Source organism: Rhagoletis zephyria, unplaced genomic scaffold (assembly GCF_001687245.7).
Source record: "Rhagoletis zephyria isolate East Lansing unplaced genomic scaffold, Rhagoletis_zephyria_1.1 Rzeph_scaffold_01588, whole genome shotgun sequence".
Taxonomy (NCBI): domain Eukaryota; kingdom Metazoa; phylum Arthropoda; class Insecta; order Diptera; family Tephritidae; genus Rhagoletis; species Rhagoletis zephyria.
Window position 1 is genome coordinate 55,949 of NW_016158672.1, and position 20,939 is coordinate 76,887.

At 40.5% G+C, this 20,939-nt stretch overlaps 1 protein-coding gene across 1 annotated transcript in view; it reads left to right on the forward strand.

Moving 5' to 3' along the window:
• The window catches only part of LOC108364542 (mucin-5AC), a 52,633-nt gene extending 35,147 nt beyond the window's left edge, over window positions 1-17,486 (forward strand). Inside the window, exons 3-6 of the mRNA XM_017618262.1 lie at window positions 12,076-15,722; window positions 15,791-15,952; window positions 16,020-16,291; window positions 16,365-17,486. Coding sequence (XP_017473751.1) covers window positions 12,084-15,722; window positions 15,791-15,952; window positions 16,020-16,291; window positions 16,365-17,310 — 5,019 coding nt within the window. The 5' untranslated portion in view covers window positions 12,076-12,083 and the 3' untranslated portion in view covers window positions 17,311-17,486. The remainder of the gene's footprint in view (window positions 1-12,075; window positions 15,723-15,790; window positions 15,953-16,019; window positions 16,292-16,364) is intronic.
• The last annotated feature ends 3,453 nt before the right edge of the window (window positions 17,487-20,939 follow it).

Here is a 20,939-nt window from a genome sequence, read left to right on the forward strand (position 1 = left end):
AGTATAACATAAGTGTGTACATATGTATGCGAGCAAAAGTTGATATGCTCATAAGATACAAAGAAATTGAGTTATATCTACGCTAGATGTACGTGAAAAGGGCTGAGTGGTAAACTTTCTTTTTCAATTTGGTTGAAAAAAATGTAATCGTAATAACTATGTATTTAATGACATTTATTGGTCAGTAAGTTGCTATGTAGTTTCTACATGTACGTATATGTATGTACGTACTGCGTACTCCCTTCTTTGTACATTAGGGTGGCATATACTATTTTGAAAAAAACCTTTTCATTAGTTTCGCTTATGCTAGCTCCTGATAGACCTGCTAGTTGCGTTACTAGATGTCCGCCTAATGTTTATATCTAATATTCGAAGCTGCTCATAGTTTCCTTGACATCTTGCAGGTATGTACATCTGCCCACCTGTGTCTAGCCAGTTCAATGAAATGCAAAGTAATTTTTCTTTGGACTATTCCAAGAGGCGAAGCAGTGCCAAGGCTTCAGATTCATCAGAACAGACTTCTGCCTTCGCCAATTCATCATTGCCCACTATATTTCTAACCAGATGTGGTGCAAACGGCCTTTATTCTGTCGTCATACTTAATTGTTGTAAATATATGATCGACCCATGTCCGAAGTGTCTAATCACCCAGAAGTAGGCCTTTTTGAGTCTGACCGCCGATTGCATAGCCTCTTCCTTCAGGTGAAGATTGAAAGGGATCGGGTTGGGGATAACATTTAGCGTTTCTGTCGAGCGGGATCTCTTAGTCCACCTGTTACTCCTGCGCTTGTTGCGCAGTCCTATAAATAAATATCTATATTCTCCACAAGCTCCAGCCTTACCCATCTCCCGCCCAACTGTCCTAGGGGCGCTTATGTAGAATGCCAACTAATCCAACCAGTATGTTCTGCACTGAAGCGCGGTTGTGGTCGATGGCATTTCTTGAAGAAGACAGACTTTTTAGGTAAGCTTAGGTTAGGTTAGCTTACCAGCAACGTTCTTTCATAATTGTACTTTTCACCCATTTGGACATTTCAATTAAAAAAAAGCAACTTAAATTTCGTAGCTAGTAGTGATACACAGAACCAAGAAGCTGGAACCGCATACCCTTATCCTTTAGAGAACCGAGCAGTCCGGTTATTACAAGCACCAAAAAACGGTTCTGACGAAACGGAAACCAGATTCCTAAAGATCCGAAAAACGGTTCTAGAAGAACGAAAACTCGACTCAAAAGACTCGAAAAATGGTTCCGGAAGGACCGAAGCTTGATTTCAAAAGAACCGAAAAACGGTTTCGGAAGGACCGAAACTCCATTTGATTGACATAAAGTCTAAATATGAAGATATCAGAAACATGGTTTAGATATGTATTATAGAGTTATCAGTTGACCTACCAAACTATGTTCTGCTCAAAGCACTGCATCTTATATAGTATGTAGCCGCCATATACCGCACTATATAGGCACTATGGAGTTCTACGTTGACTTAACAAATTTTCTTCGCTTCAAGACACTATATAATATAGCCGTCATATACTGGATCTGGCTGACTTACATCAACTTCTTTATTTTTTACATTATCGACTAGAAATTCGGTTTATTTACGTAATATCGAATTCTGAGAGGACCTAAATTTTTTCTTAGAATTGAATTTAATGTTACGCTAGTTTTTCTTCCTCAGCTTTGAAGCTTTAAAATCGCTGTGAGCTGTGGAAAATTTTGGCTTTAAACATGAAAGTTATTCCATTTTGTAAGAGTTAATTTAAATTGAGTTAGATTTTTTAAACTTGGTATATATCCATTTCAAAACTGCTTTCTTAAACATCCGTCGTTTGTCGCCCAAACCTAAAAATTGCATTAAATTGAATTTCGCGATTACACATGTGGCAACCCTATTAAAAATATCTTCAAAACAAAACGTTTTTCAACCTGTTTAGTTTGACATACATATTGCTGAAATTTATCTAAACGTTTAAAAAGGTGGCAACTCTTTTAAATATATGTTTGAAATAAAGCCACTTTAAACATATTTTGCCTTCATTTTATGAAAACTTATGAAAAATGGCTATTAACTTTTAAACAGGTGGGAATCCTGTTCAAAATATTTTCACAATAAAGCTGTCTTGAAAATATCTTATTTCATACTCACCTTAAAATATTTCGTGTAACTTATTATTCCATATTAATCCATTTTAATTTCTTAAGAGGCGGCAACACTTTTAAGAAATATTTTCGAAATAAATCGTATTTTCGTTTGACACAGAGATTTTTCATTTAGCTTATTAATTAAATTACTTTAAATTTAGCAGGTGGCAACCTCCTTAAAAAAAGTTCTGAATAAATATTTTTGGAACCCCTTTCGTTCGAGGCCCACATTGTTATGATATTTTTTTTTTACTTTTAAAAATTGGTTTTAACTTAAAAAAGTGGCAACTCTCTTAAAAAAATACTCAATATTTTAATGAAATATATTCAGACGTTTTATCATGAAATGGCAACAAACACACTCATTCAAAAACTTTCACATTCATAATATATCAGCCTTATCATGAATTTAATCAAATTTTTTTTCAGGCGCCCGTAGTGTATACATGAAAGCAAAAAGTGAGCGATTTCGGGCGAAAATGAAACTCATGATAAGTTGGAATACTAAGTAAATAGTAGGATGAAAACATGTAGTTTTTTGTATGAATTTTAGTTCCCCAACCAATAACCATTCACTTCAAAAAAAAAGGTAGAGGCACCCTAATATGTATGTGAATATAACTTGATCATAACTTAAATGATAAATATGTATGTACACATATGTTCATATCGTTGCCTTAATATAGAAAGGCCCTATCTGACATCGTCGCTGATTTACAAAAAGTCGTAACTAAATAAAAATCGAAAATTTACGTTTTAATTGAATTTGATGCATTTGATCGAATTATGTGGCCCCAAATCGTTTTATGCAATAAAAGATTTGAGGTAGTTACGGCTTTGTGCATTTCAGCGACGATGTGAGATAGGGCCTTTCTATATTAAGGCAACGATATATAAAATTAACTTTTACATCTCAATTTCCACTTATCCGTCCTTTTGTCTTTTGAGCGAGGTATTTTTTCGGTAACTAGAGCTGCAATTTCTTGTGTTTATGAAAAAAACGACAGCACATAAACAAAGATCATACGAGTAATCATAACATCAGCTTCAAGAAAATCAACAACTTCTGCTTTCGTTTAACCCATATATTGAATTCCCGCTACACAATCGCCGAATGTACTTTTAAGCACACTAGGGTGGTGCAAAATAAGTAAAGTCGGAATTTTAATGATTTCACCCCCTGGGATTGTTCTATATCGAGAAAATATGCCCATATTTTTTTTATTTTTAAATCAAAAAATATTTAGAGATCGGTCAAAGCACTCAAAGCTTTCCATGTATTTTATATAGGGAAAACACAACTTTTCGTAGATATGATAGGGAATTCTTGAAAATCAATATTTTTCGATCGGAAAACTTTAGCTCCCTGCAGGTGACTTCCAATAACAATGCGCAATTGTTTATTTAACCATTTTTTAATACTAAAGATTTTTTGTTTATCCCCCATTGCATTTTCTGACAGTTTTTTGGGGGGTTTTGGCCGACCTATAAAATATAGTTACTTTGACGAAACGGTTAAATAAATAACTGGCTATTGTTGTTGGGAATCTCCTGAAGAGAAGCAGAGTTTTCCGATCGCAAAATATTGATTTTCAAGAATTCTATACCTTTTCTACGAAAATTGTTTTTCCCCATATAAAATACATTGAAAACTTTGAGCGCTTTTAGCGACCTCAAAATATTCTTCTTATTTCAAAAATACAAAAATAAGAGTATATTTTTTCGATATAGAACAATCCTAGGAGTGAGAGCATACAAATTCTGACTTTGCTTTTTCACATGCATTTTTGGATCACCCTAAGTACGCGAGTACATACATTAACGCATTTGTATGCCATTCCCCTAAGCATATCCGCTTACTGGATACTACTTATTCCGATCGCTTTGTTATCTGCGCGCGCTGCTGGGTTTGCTCGCTGGTTGCCCACTTCACTGCCTGCTTGGCTACTTGCTGCCCGGCCGGCTAGCTGGTCACTTTCATTTTCACTTTTCNTTGCCCCTTTTTAAATTTTTAAATAAAAAAATATTTAGAGGTCGCTCAAAGCACTCAAAGTTTTGGTGGACCTATAAAATATAGTTACTATGAAAAAATGGTTAAATAAATAATTTGTTATTATTATTGGAAATCTCTTGAAGAGAAATAAAGTTTTCCGATCGCAAAATATTGATTTTCAACCAAAATTGTTTTTTCCCCATATAAAATACATGGAAAACTTTGACCGCTTTGAGCGAAATCTAAATATTTCTTGATTTCAAAAATAAAAATAAGGGTATAGAACAATCCTAGGGGTGAGAGCATACAAATTCTGACTTTGCTTTTTCACATTCATTTTTGGACCACCCTAATGCACACGCGAGTACATAACTACATACTTTAACGCATTTGTACGCCATTCCCCTAATCATATCCGCTTACTGGATACTACTTATTCCGATCGCTTTGTTATCTACGCGCGCTGCTGGGTTTGCTCGCTGGTTGCCCACTTCACTGCCTGCTGGGCTACTTGCTGCCCGGCCGGCTAGCTGGTCACTTTCATTTTCACTTTTCCACTGAATTACTCGTGTGCAATTTCATTTCGCTTGTTGCCTCTCATGCATATGTTGAGTGCATACAATTTACATAGCTACAGCGTGCATGCAAGAACAACAGCAACAACAGCAACAAGTTGCAAAGCTGCACTCATGGGCGACGTAAATATATTAAAGTTGTTTCTTTTTTTTTTTGTTTGCTCACTTACACCCAGTTGTTGTCTCGCTACAATTCAATGACCAGCGACTGCATGCTGCTTAAGATACGAGCATACAAATGTATGTACAGTATTGGCCATATCTATAGCACCCCCATTTCAAAATGNGGAGTGCATACAATTTACACAGTTACAACGTGCATGCAAGAACAACAGCAACAACAGCAACAAGTTGCAAAGCTGCACTCATGGGCGACGTAAATATATTAAAGTTGTTTCTTTTTTTTTTGTTTGCTCACTTACACCCAGTTGTTGTCTCGCTACAATTCAATGACCAGCGACTGCATGCTGCTTAAGATACGAGCATACAAATGTATGTACAGTATTGGCCATATCTATAGCACCCCCATTTCAAAATGATATTGTTTGCAACTTTTGTTTAATTATTAATTTTTAAGAATTTTCAATTAAAATACAGTTCATTCTCTAACAAAACCCACATAAATCCAAGTTTTAAACTTTGTAAAAGACTACAAAAATATTCAACAAATTTTCACCTAAATTTCAAACTTTTTTCTCAGAAGTGTTAGAATATTTTTGAGTACGCAGTTTTATAGCCCATTCGATTTTACTGCAAGTTTCATGTGGCTAAAAATTACCGTTGATTTTTTATATTTTTTTTTGTCGCGTTTGCTACCATATAACGAATAAACACAATTTATTTTTATATGGAAGATACCCGCAACACCTTCGACGAAAAAAATTCTAAAAAATCAACACTGATTTTTAGCCACTTGACACTTGCACATTGTTAGACTAAAATTGAATGGGCTATAAAACTGCGTGTTCAAAAAAATTTTAACAGTTCTGAGAAAAAAGTTTAAAATTTCAATTGAATTTTCAAGCTTGCCAGTTTGAAAGTTTAAAGCTTGGGTTTATATAGGTTTTGTTAGAGAATGAACTGTATTTTAATTTAAAATTCCTAAAAATAAATAAATATATAGAAGTGGGAAACAATATCACATTGAAATGGGGGTGCTATTGTATTGGCCAATACTGTATGTACATGAATAGATACTGTACTGCTGCTATCTACCTGCCTGAGATGCGCAACACAGTAANCTATACATAAGTAGATACTGTACTGCTGCTATCTACCTGCCTGAGATGCGCAACACAGTAAAAATAATATACCAGTCGCTGCGTTTGCGTTTGCGTTTAGATGTTTCTACACAATATCCACTTGCAGTAGTTGCAATCGCCATTCAGTTATCATCAAGCGCATATTTGACACGCTAGCAATATCAGCAACATCGCAAGCACGAGCAATAATACATAGCAACAATATTGAAAGCATCGAAGCATCGGCGTTATTAGCCTTGGTTGCACATAAATCTATCAGCGCTAAGCAGTTTTTTTGCACTTTTCCGTTTGTAATTATTTGCCTAACCATTGTTTGCCGCTGCATAAACGAGTTTTAATCATTTGATTTTAATTAAATTGAAATTATATTTGGAATTTATGGTAAATATATGCAAATATTTCAAGTTTCAAGTTTATAGTTAAAGAAACACTTTTATTTCTACGACTAATTACAGCAAAGTTTATTCACTTGCTGTATCATGAGAGAAAATTATAATTATTTCTACTTAAAGACTTGCTGTAAACTAAAGGCAAAGGTTGGCTAGTTAGTTGGTTTAAGCGGATTGTCACCCTGGTGGCAAGCAATTTTCAAGCCATCTGTAGCTGCGGCGGATTTAATGAATTTCAGTACGTCGTACAGAGAGAGAGAGAGAGAGACAGCTGCACTCAGAAACATTCGGCAGAAATGGTTTGCCGAGTGTATTTACAGGAAGTTTACGACTGTCGCTCCTGAGCTCGGGTCATTTCCATTGCGACAGAATTTATTGAAGGGAATCCCATCTTTTCGGCATTTATCCCATCGGGCCAGTGCTCTGTGCATACTGCAGTAAATTTTTAGGTATATTTTTTTCTCATTCCTAAGTGAGCTTTGGTTTTAAGTGTGTCAGAGTATACCTAAGTCCCAAGGCTCAAATTAGGGCAATTTCGTATTGATCATAAATTTAGGCTAGCTCCCTCCTACGGTCGTCCACTAGTTGAGATCTAACAGAGGTAGAAGAGAGTGCCAGAATGGCCACTTGACTGTTCGTTCTCGCCGATACATTCTCTTCGATGTACCTTACTGCCTTCGCAATTGCAAAGGTTTTGGCCTAGTAAACGATTGCATAGTCTGGTAGGCGAAAGGATAACTTTGAGTTATATCGCTCAATGAAAACTCCCGCGCATCAACCCAACCCGACATTGCATCTTTGGCTCGTCCGTAAAGACTGTACCTTTTCTTCGAGTTCAGTCACTGCGGCTTGGGAATTTCGTGCAGGGTTTATGGTGAATCTAGGTAATCAAGGTAGCTATATTCATGAAAAATATTTTAAGTTGTACCACATAAAAAGATATTAATTTGTTGCTTTTGACTCGCCACGCAGATATATTGTTTGGTAACAGAAGATACTTTGTTTTGTCCTCATTCATCACCAAACCCCCGCAGTTTGTATTTCAATTCAATATCAGTTAAGCATAGAAAATCGCTGGGTGCTCATTAAGTAGTTCCGTAAGCAGCTTATGCTCACTCTTAAGAGTTTCTGTGGAACAATGTATTTCAGAAAATTGCCGAGAAACCCTCCGAGATGTTTAAACCTTAGCTTCGCAAAATAGGTAGTGTTGAATATTAAGACGTACTGCATGAATTCATATTTGGCATAAACAATTCAGAACCCCACAGCTGTCGCTTAGTAAGCAGGACAAAAGTACCTTTCAACTTGTATACCGAGGTTTGCGCCCAGAGTTCGCTGAGCTTACTAAAAGCCCATAGGTACTCCAGTGCTCTCCCTTTCATTGGTAATGGTTTCCAGGGTGTCCTGCCTGGCCGCATCATAGGCACACCACTTTCGCGCAATATCGCTGTGCCCCTTAACCCAAATCAGTCTAGTTTGGAAATAATCCGAGGCAATAGAGTGAGATAGCTGGTAATCCTAGAACAATTTCGACCTTACCATCGCCGATTGCAGGACACTGATCGCCGCTTGGCTCTAAACGTTATTACATAAGTGCGCAACCGATCGGCTGCTTCTTTGATGGCAACTAACTCTGCTTGGAATGCGCCACACAATTGTGTAAACCTAAATTTAATATCTAAAAGTAGTTCCTCACAGAAGACAGCTTCTCGAACTCTGCTATCAAGCTAAGACCCAGATTGGCAGAGCGGGCCGCAGCAACTTTGCCTAAAATGTCTACTACGATGCCTGGCATCACGTTTAAATCCAGCGTTGGAGTATCGCGATGTAACCCACTTAGTTCAATTAGGGCTGGCCTTTGCTCACTTTCCATTCGCTTAGACAGTGTCGACCTTTCCAGTGAGTTCCACTAAATGGTGTAATGCAGCCACAAGATAACAGCATTAAAGTGTAACGGACGCCTTCCTCCCTCGCTCCTCGATATTTGATCCGTACGTAAGCTCTTTTTCAAGAATTACTCGCAAGTATTTGACTTACCCAGAACAAGTGGGGTGCCACGGATCGGGGTATCAGCTGGGCATCAGGTGCCTGATATGTATCTCCTATGAACAAGACGATCCCGGTCTTGCCAGGATTTATAATGATATCGCAGCTTGCAATCCTGTTTAGGACCAAATTTAGATAATCCTGTATAAGATCGGTAAACGCGTGTTGAGAAGCATACCTCTGACAATAAGTGTCACATCATCGGCATATTAAAGCCTTTTCTTTTCGCGAAATAATGTTCCATTTATTCTGCCCTACGCTAGCGCTGTTAAGTTTTCGTGTTTTTTACTCAGCATCTTTACATGCATATTGCGTGCTCTTTCTTTAAAATGTTGCACTCTGATAATGTTGGCATATAAGAAGGTGTCATTTCTTTTCGAGAAAAGAAAACGCCATTAGATTACCCGACATCCTCTCCTTTCCAGCTCCTCTAGGATGCCATTAATGACAACAAACCAGAGGAATACCTCTACCTCTACTCGAGAGAGGCACACTCTCATTCAGCAATGGAAGTTCTCTCCCAGAGCACGCGTGATATAAGCGCAATTACGTTAGTCTCAACATCGAGGTTGCTTAAGGCCTCCGGTAATACGTTATTAAAAGCCCATCTCAATATGCAACCGTAAACTATTTGCCTTCCAAAGGCTCTTCTTTAACCCTAAGAACGGAATTCATGGCGGTTTCCACGAACCTACTTTTCATATAAGCTTAGTCTCTACTCAGAAATCCAGTTTCTTGCATACTGATCAATTAGCAGCTGAAAGTCTGTAGTAGGAAGGACATTTCTCCAATATCTCACCAGAAGAAACAGAACAGCCATGCGATTAGGTCCTGAATGAGTTAGTTGTAAGTTCTGCAGGTCAAATTATATTCTCCAACAATGAATTGAAGATCTCTTTGAAAAGTCGGTAAAATCAAAAATCAGGCCCTTATCCCTTAGCAAGTGTCGGGTTTGTGATGGATTTAGCAGGTACTACCGCCCACAGGTAGTACTTTGGGCTCGGTAGGCAATTGAAAAGCAGACCCCCATCTCTCGACGAAAAAAATTTACGCTCTAGAAATCTCTGATGAATAATTCGCGGAAATCCGCAAAGGCGGGAGGCAGTTGGCGAAGCTTTTTGGTATAACACAAATTGACCAACAGTTATAGTGCCAAATAAGAAAAAGAATCCGCACTGGTAAGGAGAAATAAATTTGTTAACAGTGGGCGCATTCTGCGTACAACAGAAAGAGGACCTACTACCTCCTCGACATCATATTTATGTAAATGACTAAGCTGGTAAAGCATCGGCGCTGGAAGGTTGGATACTTTTGAGCAGCACTATTTCTTTCAGGCAACCTTTATGGCCTTGGCGTCTTTTACAACTTTTTAGGTCGAAAGTGATCAAAAAAAGTGTAGGACTCTTTTGAATGAAGTAAGTAGTCAGCTTCGTCAAGATTTATTTTGGCAATCGCAAAGTGCCGTGACCGAAGCTATAGACGAGTTAGCCAGTGAGGATCCCACATTGCCGTCGATCGGGGATCGGATCTCACCACAATTGTAACAATATAAATATAGAGAAATCTTAGTTGGCGAGTGACGACATAACTAATACATTTTTCCCTATTGAGAGTTTTGATTTCAAACCAACTTAAAAACACTTCTCATAAGCACATACATACGTATATTTACACCTGCATGCATGACTAAGTACTTTCATGCCCTCGCCGTATTTTATCAACATTGAACCTGAACTTCAAAAGCCGCAGGCGAACTATTACCGCAAATTTTGTCATAATCCAAACAATTTCACTGCAACTTCAATTAAGATACGAAATTGAATGTCAAGGAAATTATGCAATTATTTTACTTTTTTGCAATATTTATGGGGGAATGCGGAAATCGTAAAAAAATTTGTAGAAAATTCCAATTATAGATTATCTTTTGCGGCAACAAACAGTGTGGCTAAGTACCACCATGAAATCAACCAAAACCACAAAAACCAAAGCAAAAGCAGTTTACAGGGAGCAGCGTAGTGGAGAAATACATAAAAATGCATGAATTTAGGAAATTGGCTGTTAAGTGTTAAAACCACAAACTAAAGCACGACATTAAGGAAGTCAAACGCTGTCAATGCAAAGTTCAGAAAAAGTCATTTGTATGTACATATAATGGCGACGACGATTAGAGCATACGAATTAAATTATAGATTCGGGCGATAGTGCTGCTGCAAGATACCACAATGCATANCAAAAATGTATGAATTTAGGAAATTGGCTGTTAAGTGTTAAAACCACAAACTAAAGCACGACATTAAGGAAGTCAAAACGCTGTCAATGCAAAGTTCGGAAAAAGTCATTTGTATGTATGTAAATTATAGATTCGGGCGATAGTGCTGCTGCAAGATACCACAATGCATACAAACAGAAATTGTTGGCAAGGTATCGCTGGCTGTTTTAATGGTATGTGGACTGGGAGCACGCATATAATTTGTAAAATGATTGCTTAGCCGATAGGTACCTAATTATAGCAAATGGAGTTAGCTACTCAAGCATAACTTGCTTTACTTAGTACTTGTTTTTATTGCTGGCAGAAATTTGTATGTAAAATCGTCGAATGCGCTTTGATTTCACATTCGCGACTACTGATCGTAAGCAAATTGGCGGGTGGTGAGTTTCGAAATCAAAGGAAGTCAAATGTGTGGAGGTTTCGACGTTGACTACTTGCTATAATTTATGCAAACAAATGTGCATATAGTTCAAACTTCCTAGTTTAAGTCAGCGATTTTATATTCTCAATCTAAGTATAAGTANGGCAAATGGAGTTAGCTACTCAAGTATAACTTGCTTTACTTAGTACTTGTTTTTAATGCTGGCAGAAATTTGTATGTAAAAATTTCGAATGCGCTTTGATTTCAAATTCGCGACTACTGATCGTAAGCAAATTGGCGGGTGGCGAGTTTCGAAACCAAAGGAAGTCAAATGTGTGGAGGTTTCGACGTTGACTACTTGCTATAATTTATGCAACAAAAAAAATATGCATATAGTTCATACTTCCTAGTTTAAGTCAGCGATTTTATATTCTCAATCTAAGTATAAGTAGCTTTTAGTGTGCTACCACATATGTAATACATTAGGGTATACCACTTTCCAAACAAACAAACAAAAACATAGGTACTGTTCTTCAATTGGAAATACAAATTGTTTCATATTTCAAGACGTACGCCAAAAATTTATCGAGAAAATATTACGATTTACCTATTTGAAAATTTTTACAAAAATCGTGTTTTTTTTTAATAAAATTAGTTTGTTTTTTTAAGTCACCTCGGATGATAGTAGAGTTTAAGCTTAAAAGGTCTGCATAAAAATGTTTAAACATTTTATGAATGGCATGAATATAATGAGATTTTTGGAGGTTTTTTTCAACTTCAGCTAGACCAAAGTAAATCTTAAAATTTTTCTAAAATGTTTTGGCGAAAGTCTTAAATTATAATAAATTTTAAAACTGCGTTGGAGAAAACGCAATTTTATTTAATTTTTTGATTGGCGGTGCACCCTAATGTACACACAACAATTATAAAATTCTTGCGCTTGATCACGTTGCGCATGCCATACCAATTACTAGTAATAACAATTTGTTCTCAATTAATACTAGCCACCTTCATTCCATTCTTTTTCACTTTTACAGACCCAACAATGATCCGGCAACTACAAATGTTTAACACTCCAATCAGCACGCTACTCGCTTGCTTGCTTGTGTGCTGGTTAGCGCGCGCACATGCCGCCGAAAAATGGTCACGCCAACTAGAACCGACTTCGCCAGGCGTATCGGACTCTTTCGATTGGGTGCCGGTGGCACAGCCAGTCGATAGTTCTACTGCCAAAGATCGTTCCGCAAATGCACGTGTGCTCACCTACTCACAGGCTTACCCACCGAATGGCCGTTTCGGTGATCTGCCCAAACCGCATAATCCGCCCGTGTCTCAGCAGCAGCCATTCGATTTTCCCTATCAGTTTCAACGTTTTGCCAATCAACCACCACCACGTTCACAAGTCGGTTCACCTTTCGGCGCGCCACCACTAAAGGCTGCTGCGCCTGCTGCTTCGTCATTGCAAAGCGGTGAGCCAACTTCGCAGTCATTCTTCAAATTCGAAATGCCCTTCCGCACAGAGGGTGGCAGTCATGGTGCACCGGGCTCTTCTCCCGGCTCATTGCAGACTGGCTACCAGATTCAGCATATACTCGGTGGTGGCGCGCAAGCCACGCTCTTTAGCTCACCGCTGTTCAATCAGCAACCCGTTTTCCCACCAGAATTCCACCCCATACCACAGAAGCCGCTACAACAGACTTTACAAAAACCGCTGCCGCAACAGAATTACATCGAAGATAGTTTCCCGAGCAAGAACGTCTACCGCGAATCGAAACCTAATCCGACGCAACAATCTCTGCAAAGCGTCACACCACAAGTTTTCCCTGTAGAACAACAAGTTGATCAATTTTTTGATTTGAATAAGCCGTCATCTTTCAATGCTCAGTTGCCGTTCCAGCATACTGATATCGCACCAACAGCACCCTACCAGCAGTCGGGTAGCGCACCGACAGCACCTGCTTCGTTGCCTACAAGTAATGGTGGCAGCCAACAAGATGTACAATTGCTCTATGTGCCATACGATACGCTCTTTAATCAACAGAAGCCTGAGTCACAAGGTTTCGAATTGAATAAGTATAATGTCAACGCGGGCCTACCAACTGTCAATCCCTTCCAAATCAATCAGTTTTACACGCAAGACTCACTCGATTCGATAGATCAGCAGAACTACTTCGCCAGCAGCACCACTACCAGCACAAGCCGTCCGAAGACGACAACGTTGAAGCCAACCACAATCTTCCAGAATTACGCTAATCAACAACCAACTACGCCACGTCCCAAGCCAAAGGCACATCAGCCACCACTTGCCATGTTTTTGGTGCGCAACTCTGTGCGTCCCACGCAAACCGATGTGGTGTCTGCTTTACGTCATTCCAACACCATCGCAGTCATTGATGCACCTACGAAGAAGATACCCGAAATATTTGTTGGTCCTGCTGGTATGTCTACACCAGATGGCTATGTGAAATTCGATCTGCCCTACTTGTCTCAATTGGCACAGACACGCGAGCTGCGTGAGATTCCGTTCTTCGTAGCGCCTTTGAGCTATCGCACACCAAGTGGTTTCAATAAAATCCTGCTACCAGAACCGCATGTGGGTTCAATTGTTATAAATCTCGCCAAGAGCAGCAGCGCTCCACAAGCGGTTCTTAGCCAGCCGGCCAAGCCAAGTGCTGTTTACAGTCAAAATGATATTAGTCAGTATCAGTCACCACCGCCCACACAGCGCGTGCGTCCACACCGCGTGAAGCAGCCATCTGCCACAAAGGACTACTATCCAGCAGCGGTACTCAATGAGCCTGTGCACAAAAACCGCGATCAGTATGAGATCACGACTCAACGCTCAACACTTCCACCGACACGCGGCAACAAGTTCAATTACTTCTATAATCAAGACGCTATCCATGAGGTGAGCTCTCCAAAGGTCACCAAACACGATCGCCCGAAGAAGAAGCGTCCACAAAACGTGCAACAACAACCAATTGAGCAGCCCGCTTTCCCACAAACCATCAATAATCCTTACGCCCAATTCCAGCCTGTGCCCAACCAAATAACCAATGATGATATTTATAAAGTTCAGTCGAGCCGTCCTTCACCTAGTACATCTACTTCGACTAGCACTACGACTACAACCACTAGCACTACTTCAACAACAGCTGCGCCGGCACAAACATTCTACTCATTCAATCCCAATGGGCAAGTTGAGTTCCAGAGTGCAAACGGACCCCTCTACTCTTTTGACACCATACCAAAGGAGCCTGTTGAGGAGCAAGCTCCACGCTTCACCACTCGCCCGCCCAGCAGCACTTCGCCAGAGGAAGAGTACCGCATGAAGCAATATTATCGTCAGCAGGAAGCTTTCCGCAATCGTCCACAAATCGTTAGTCCCACTAATCCGCCCTTCGAACAGGTGCAATACACGCCTGTCGACTTGGACTACGGGCGTGATGTCAATGCGCCTTCAACGACTCATAAGACCACATCGCCTACCAAACAACGTGTTACTTTCTATTCACCTTCCCAACCTGGCAGCTCAGCACCGGAAGATGCATACAACGTCGTACAGCAACCCGATTTTGCAGAGCTACAACAAGAGAAGGTTATTGAGGGTGAATTGAAACCGCAGCGTAAGCAACCTTCAAACCATCGACCTTTGTACAATCAGAACGAGATACCCGATAGCACTGTGGAATATGACCCCAATCCTTACCATGTGCCTTCAGAACTGCCACCACTCACACCAAATTTGCCAGGCCTAGTGAATAATTTGCAAGAGAAGGACAAACAAAATGCCATAGGAGAACTTGCCACTACTACACCCAGTGAGCCGGAGAAGGAGCTGCCTACACGCCCAACAAGACGCCCCATCAATCGTGTGCGCAAACCTCTTGTGTCCAAAGTTACATCCTCTGTTTCTTACTCTGAAACGGAAACCTCTACACGCCGTCCTATACAACGTGTTCGCCGTCCGTTTGGCGCGCGTGCGACAGCTAGCACTCCAGCATCTCCCGATGGTGAAGAAGAAGCCACTTCGACCACACGTCGTCCACCTTCAGCGGCACGAAACCCCCTAATACGCAATCCTAACCGCATCCGTTACCAACCGACTCCAGAAGAACGCCAGACGCTGCGCACTAAGCAGCGTAAGAAGTATGGCAACTCCGGAAAAGATGAAGATTTGGACTACCAACGCGATGTGTTGAAACAAAATTACCCAATCATTAAACCACTATCATCGCGCACGCAATCCAGTCCTACAGGGATACCCAGCTCATATGCTACGAACAGCGGCTCTGAGGCACCAACCTCTGAGACACAACAAGTTTACACAGTCACACCCAGCAACACCGTAGGCACAAATGAACAGACCTTCCCAGCCGGCATGTTGGAGCCAATGCAAATCGCTCAGCAGTATAGTCAGTATACAAAGGACAATTTCGGGCCCGGATACTTCCCTAATCAGGAAGATTTTGGTCCCACAGAACCAATCATTCGCAACGAAATCAATCCTGTCTTCACCACTTTACCAACCACTACACCTACTCCAACCACAACAACAACAAGTGAAGAGCCCCAAGTAACCACAAGACGTTCACCATTTATACGCAGAAATTATCCACGGTTACGCACCACCACCACCGAGGCACCGACTACCACTACACAAGAGGCAGAGACAAAAACCTCGGTGAGTAACTAGGGAAGACGGCAGTAGAGAGCTAGGCTACATTTACTAATATTTCATTTCACTCACAGCTACGTCCACGCCTACCGCCGCGGAAGGTTATCAAGGTACGCACGCGTACGCGCCGCCCAGTCTCATCAACGACAAACCCAGAAGAGGAAGCCGAAGTCGAAGAGCCAAAGAGTAACGTACGCAAAATAAATCGTTTTAATCACGATTTGTACGAAAATGACGTAGGTTTTGATAACTTAGGCTCGAAAGAAGAAGATTTATGATTTTTAATTTTTTTATTTTTTTAAGGCAACACCACCACAAAGACGTCGCCACCGTCCTAGCTTCCAGCTGGATGGTCAAGAGTCGCAATGGTCGCCAGCATTGAAATTCGGCAACAATCACCACTTCAAACCAACGAACCCGAAGGAGAAGTCTAAGGAGAATGAGCACAAATTCGATGAGGAACCAGAAATTGTAACAATCGGACCTGAAGATGGTAAAAAATCTGATAATTATGAAGTAAATGTATCCGCCAGCTTTGGTGAAGCCAAACCCACACTTAAGGCACCCAATTTGAAGTAAGTCATAGCCAGTTTATTATAAGTATTACTTGATAGTCGGTAAATAATTGCTCCAAAATCTATTTCCCAGGCCCGAGAAATCCTTTGCCGAACTTCTGGAGGAAGTCATGGGCAAGGCGCCAGAGGAAAAACCGCTCGAATCTGTTGAAGAAACTAGCACGCGCACCACAGACGGCACATTCTTCGAATCGCAAAAGACAACAATATTTAATCGCATCAATCGACGTAACAAATTCAAGAAGCTCCATTTGCCTACAACGCAAAACAACGAAAGCTTTGAGACCGCCGAATCACAAAGTCTTGGTTCCCAGCTTTACAACTCGCTACATGGAAATGAAAAGTCTACAGATGAAATAGTCAACGAACTCAAAACGACTACACCACTCACACCGGCGCCCGGCGGCAAGATCACAACAACCACGCTAACAACAACAACTGCTAGCCCGTCCAGCACCGTGTACACCGAGGAGCCAACAACGCCCGATCAATTAGAAGTCACCTCCTACGCAACAACACTAGCCATGGATGAAGCTCTAGATAAAACGACAATCGCGCCAGCGGAAAATGAAGTCGAAAGCGTCACAGCGGAGAGCGCCACACGACGCATGGACGAAGCTGTAGATGATCTGGAATCACAGCCAAGCATATTCTCTGAAGTCAAGCGGCAACTTCATGATCTCTTCGCAATCGATGAATCCGAAGATCATGCAGTGACTGCTGCCTTGGCTGCAGTTGGCAAGAGACGTCAAGAATATATGAATATCAAACGAACAAAGCCGGATACAACCACACAAGCAATGAATGTGGCAGCCGTAGCGGCCGCAACAACAGTGCCAACGCCCTCAGTGGCAGCTGAGACGGCAGCAGCTGATAAGAAGCCATTACAGAAGAACTTGATGGATCAGGTCGTATATGCGACATCCACATCGACGAAAGTGACATCTGAAACAGAGATTTGTTATCGCGGACGTTGTATACGATCGGAAGATTTGCCGTCGAATCATAAATTGCAATAATATGTATAGAAGTAAAGCAGAAGCTTAAGAACTTAGTATGTTTATTTGTACGTTTCGAGACTTGCAACGCGGCGGAAATAGTGAAAGTGATTTGCATTCTAAGGGATTGGCATAACCGTATACTAAATTCATATGCAAGTTCGTGTTCGAAGAGTAGATTGTGATAATAAAAAAAAGAAACGGGAGATGAAAAATTTTAATAATTTCAATAACTACATACATAAACTGTACTTACAGTATAAACTCTTAAAAACTAACAGAAGAGCACTGTTTATTTACCAACCTCGGTTCGCCTCTTAATCTTTAGCAAATAGTAGTTATGAATTAGCCTTCTTCTGAAATTTTCTTCATTACTAGTGTGCGCTCTCTACATATGTATGTTATGTTAACGATTTTATTTTACATACATACATATATACATATGTACATCCATAAATAATTTTATTGTAATCACTTAGCTTTATCGAAAATCTAGTTTAGTTGAATGCAAAAACCTGTGACGCGTCCAGTTAGTTTTTGTTTCATTTATTTTAATTTTAGTGTAAGTTTGAAATAAATTAAATAATAAATACGTTCGTATTTTGTCTGCAAAAGTAATTGCATATATTTTATAATTAACAAAGAAACGAAACGATTTACAATACGATATAGTATGTGCGTATGTATGTTTGTACATATACATATATGTATATCTTACAAGCACACTTAAAATTTTAGTATGCTGTACTTTATGGCAAATTAAGTAATCATAAGTCTGTATGTAATATATTTAGAGATCCAATAAATCTAATATAAACCTACAACTATCAGTTTCATTTGAAAAATGATAACTTTATCGCCTTATAAATTAAACTCATTGGTACATTGTTGTAGTAGCAGCAGTCCTCAACCCCCGGGATTTCATCTACATCCTACGACTCAGCAAGCCTGAGGCCAAGAAAGCGGCCGACGTCTGTGGGCGCAGTCCATAAGCCTTCAAGTGTCAGGGTGGTCGAGCTGGAGGTGCATGCGAAGAGGGTTGGAACGATATTGTCCTTACGAGTGCTGAGACTCATTCTGACTGCATCGCTGTGAAGATTATTGTGCGACGCACAGTGTATTTTTATTGGGGGGGTTTGAGTGATCAATAATCTATAACTTTTGAACGGGTTTGAATTTTTCTTCGCTTTTTTTCGTGTTTCTTTATGAACCTCTGGACTTCGTCCGTCAGTTCGTATAGATGCCGTCTGACGTGCCTTGGCGAGGGCTCCTTTGCAAACAACTGTCTGTTCGGGTCTGTGATTCCTACTAAGAATTGCTTGCAGGGCATTGTGTTGTGCCCCCTAATGGGGAGCAGTTGCGCCTCGTCGTGTAAATAATGTGTTGGCGACATCAGAAGACATATGGTCGCTGTCCATAGTGCTGTATTCTGTGTAGTCTGTACCTTTATTCACTGCGTCCTACTGGGCCCCGGCGACCACACTGGCGCTGCGTAGTTTAGAACCACACGGTTTTCACCTTTGAGGAGCGCACTTATTTCAGGGTGATATCCTGACGGGAATTTGGTGACAGGGGTATATAACCGTTAAATATTTCGAGCTCGACATCGCCTTACCGGATAGCTATAATCTGACATTCTAGTATTGTATCCCTGTGGTCAATGTCTGCTTCGATGAGACGATACTGCACGGTGTGGTTCGTGATAAACGCAAGGCTACCACCATTACCTTTCTAGCGATCACCACGATGTATATGGTATCCGGCGTTGAATTGCTGTGTAACTTTGTCTCTTGGACCGCAGCTATTAATATTCCATGACGGCCCATAAAGACGATTATCTACTCGATCTTGCTCTATAGTCCGTTAGGGTTAAATTGTAGGAGCTTCGTTTGCCTACGGAAGGTGCCGGGTGGCGAAGTGTTGCGATGGGTTGGTTGTGAAGAAACTTGAAAGATTGGGGAGATAGTCAGTGATTTTAACGCATAGGCTGTCGATGTTTTGGCCCGTAGCCATCCTCGTACAATCATCAGCGTAGCTCACCGAGTAGACTCCAGCTGGCGACGGAGGGAGTTTTTTTTATGAATACAGTCGATTTAGAAGCGACTAGTCTAGGTCGCCTTGGCAAAGAGTCGCATGACTCACCGAGTCGAATGCCTTTGAGAGGTCTACTGCGAGTAGGACCGTCCTATCACATGTTCGACGTTGGTTCAGACACTCGCTTATCTGTGTGGTGATGGCTTATAATACTGTGGTGATGCTGTACATTTTTGGTATCCATGGCGGCTATCGGCTAGTTTCAGGGGGCAGGCTGCAGAGTAGGGCTTCCATGGTTTTTGTCACTGTGAATAGAAATGAGATGGGTCTATACGAGGCATCCATCTGCTTCCCTGGCTTGAGAAGTGGAATTACCCTAACTGTTTTCCACATCTCGGTGATGATCTGAGTAGGATGAGATATTGTACCGCATTATTAAATATGAAAGCCGTTCCGCCTTCGTCGGTGCGAGGACTATCTCTTCGGAGAACGTTAAACTCGTCCTGATATTGAAGACTCCAGACAGAGTGGAGTTTCACTCCTATAAAACTGACTACCCCAGCAATCTTATTTTGATTCTTGATTCATTTCGGTCAGGTGTCAGTTACACCTGTGCAGCTTGCTGTACAGGGAGTGTTTGGTTGTAGGCCGGGTTGTTCTGCCGCTGGTATTATCTCCGACGTTATCATCAGCGTTATGCGATGGTCCTTGATCGGAGTTTGTGCACCGCGACGAACCGGTGTGCGTAGAACCGACCATCTTGGAAGTGGATAGAGTAAGTGCTAGCCCCCGGCGTCTATGCATTTACAAAAAAAAATGCTAGTCACAACTTAATTTGTCGCTACATTGGACGTATCGAAAGTTTTTGTCATTATTAATCATACAGTGCTAATAGAGGGCATCAACATAGCTTCATGACCTTCCTAAATAACAGGTGTATGAAATATTTTAGCTCCAAATACTGTCCCTAATATATCACGCTCAAATTGCTATCTAACAAACCACCTGCCCTAATACTTAGCAGCGATGGCCCTTCCCATCGTCCTCGCACGCAGGAATGTCTGAGTATGGCTTTTGGGCTACACGGACTATAGAAAGGCAGTAAAAGTAGTTTACTCAAACTTTATCAGTTCTCGTCGTATGAAACCCGTTATCAGAGACCAACGGACTTATATAACAACGGGAGACCCGACATTGAAATTAACTCCTGAATACTTTGCAAGCAAACGGTTTCGAATCGGATCATCACTTAGTGAAAGTCGCCCTGGTGGCTGGTGAGCTTCAAATTTTTATTGTAGACAAGAGTGAGAAGAAAACACCAGCCATTCGGTGAAAGCGGCCGTCAAACAAATTATACTAGCTTTCAAAAAGGCATGTAAATTAAGTTGAAAATGTATGCACGTATTTAAAATTAGTATTAAAACCACAATTAATATTTCCTTGAAGCATATGTATATACATACATAAATATATACAATATGAACATTTATTGATTATCAAAGACACTTTATTACATTGACAAAATATTTCTTAACTCCATTTATACTTTTATTTTTCTACTTACATACTTATGCATGTTGTATGTATATTATTATAAAAGTTGAATAAACTTACTT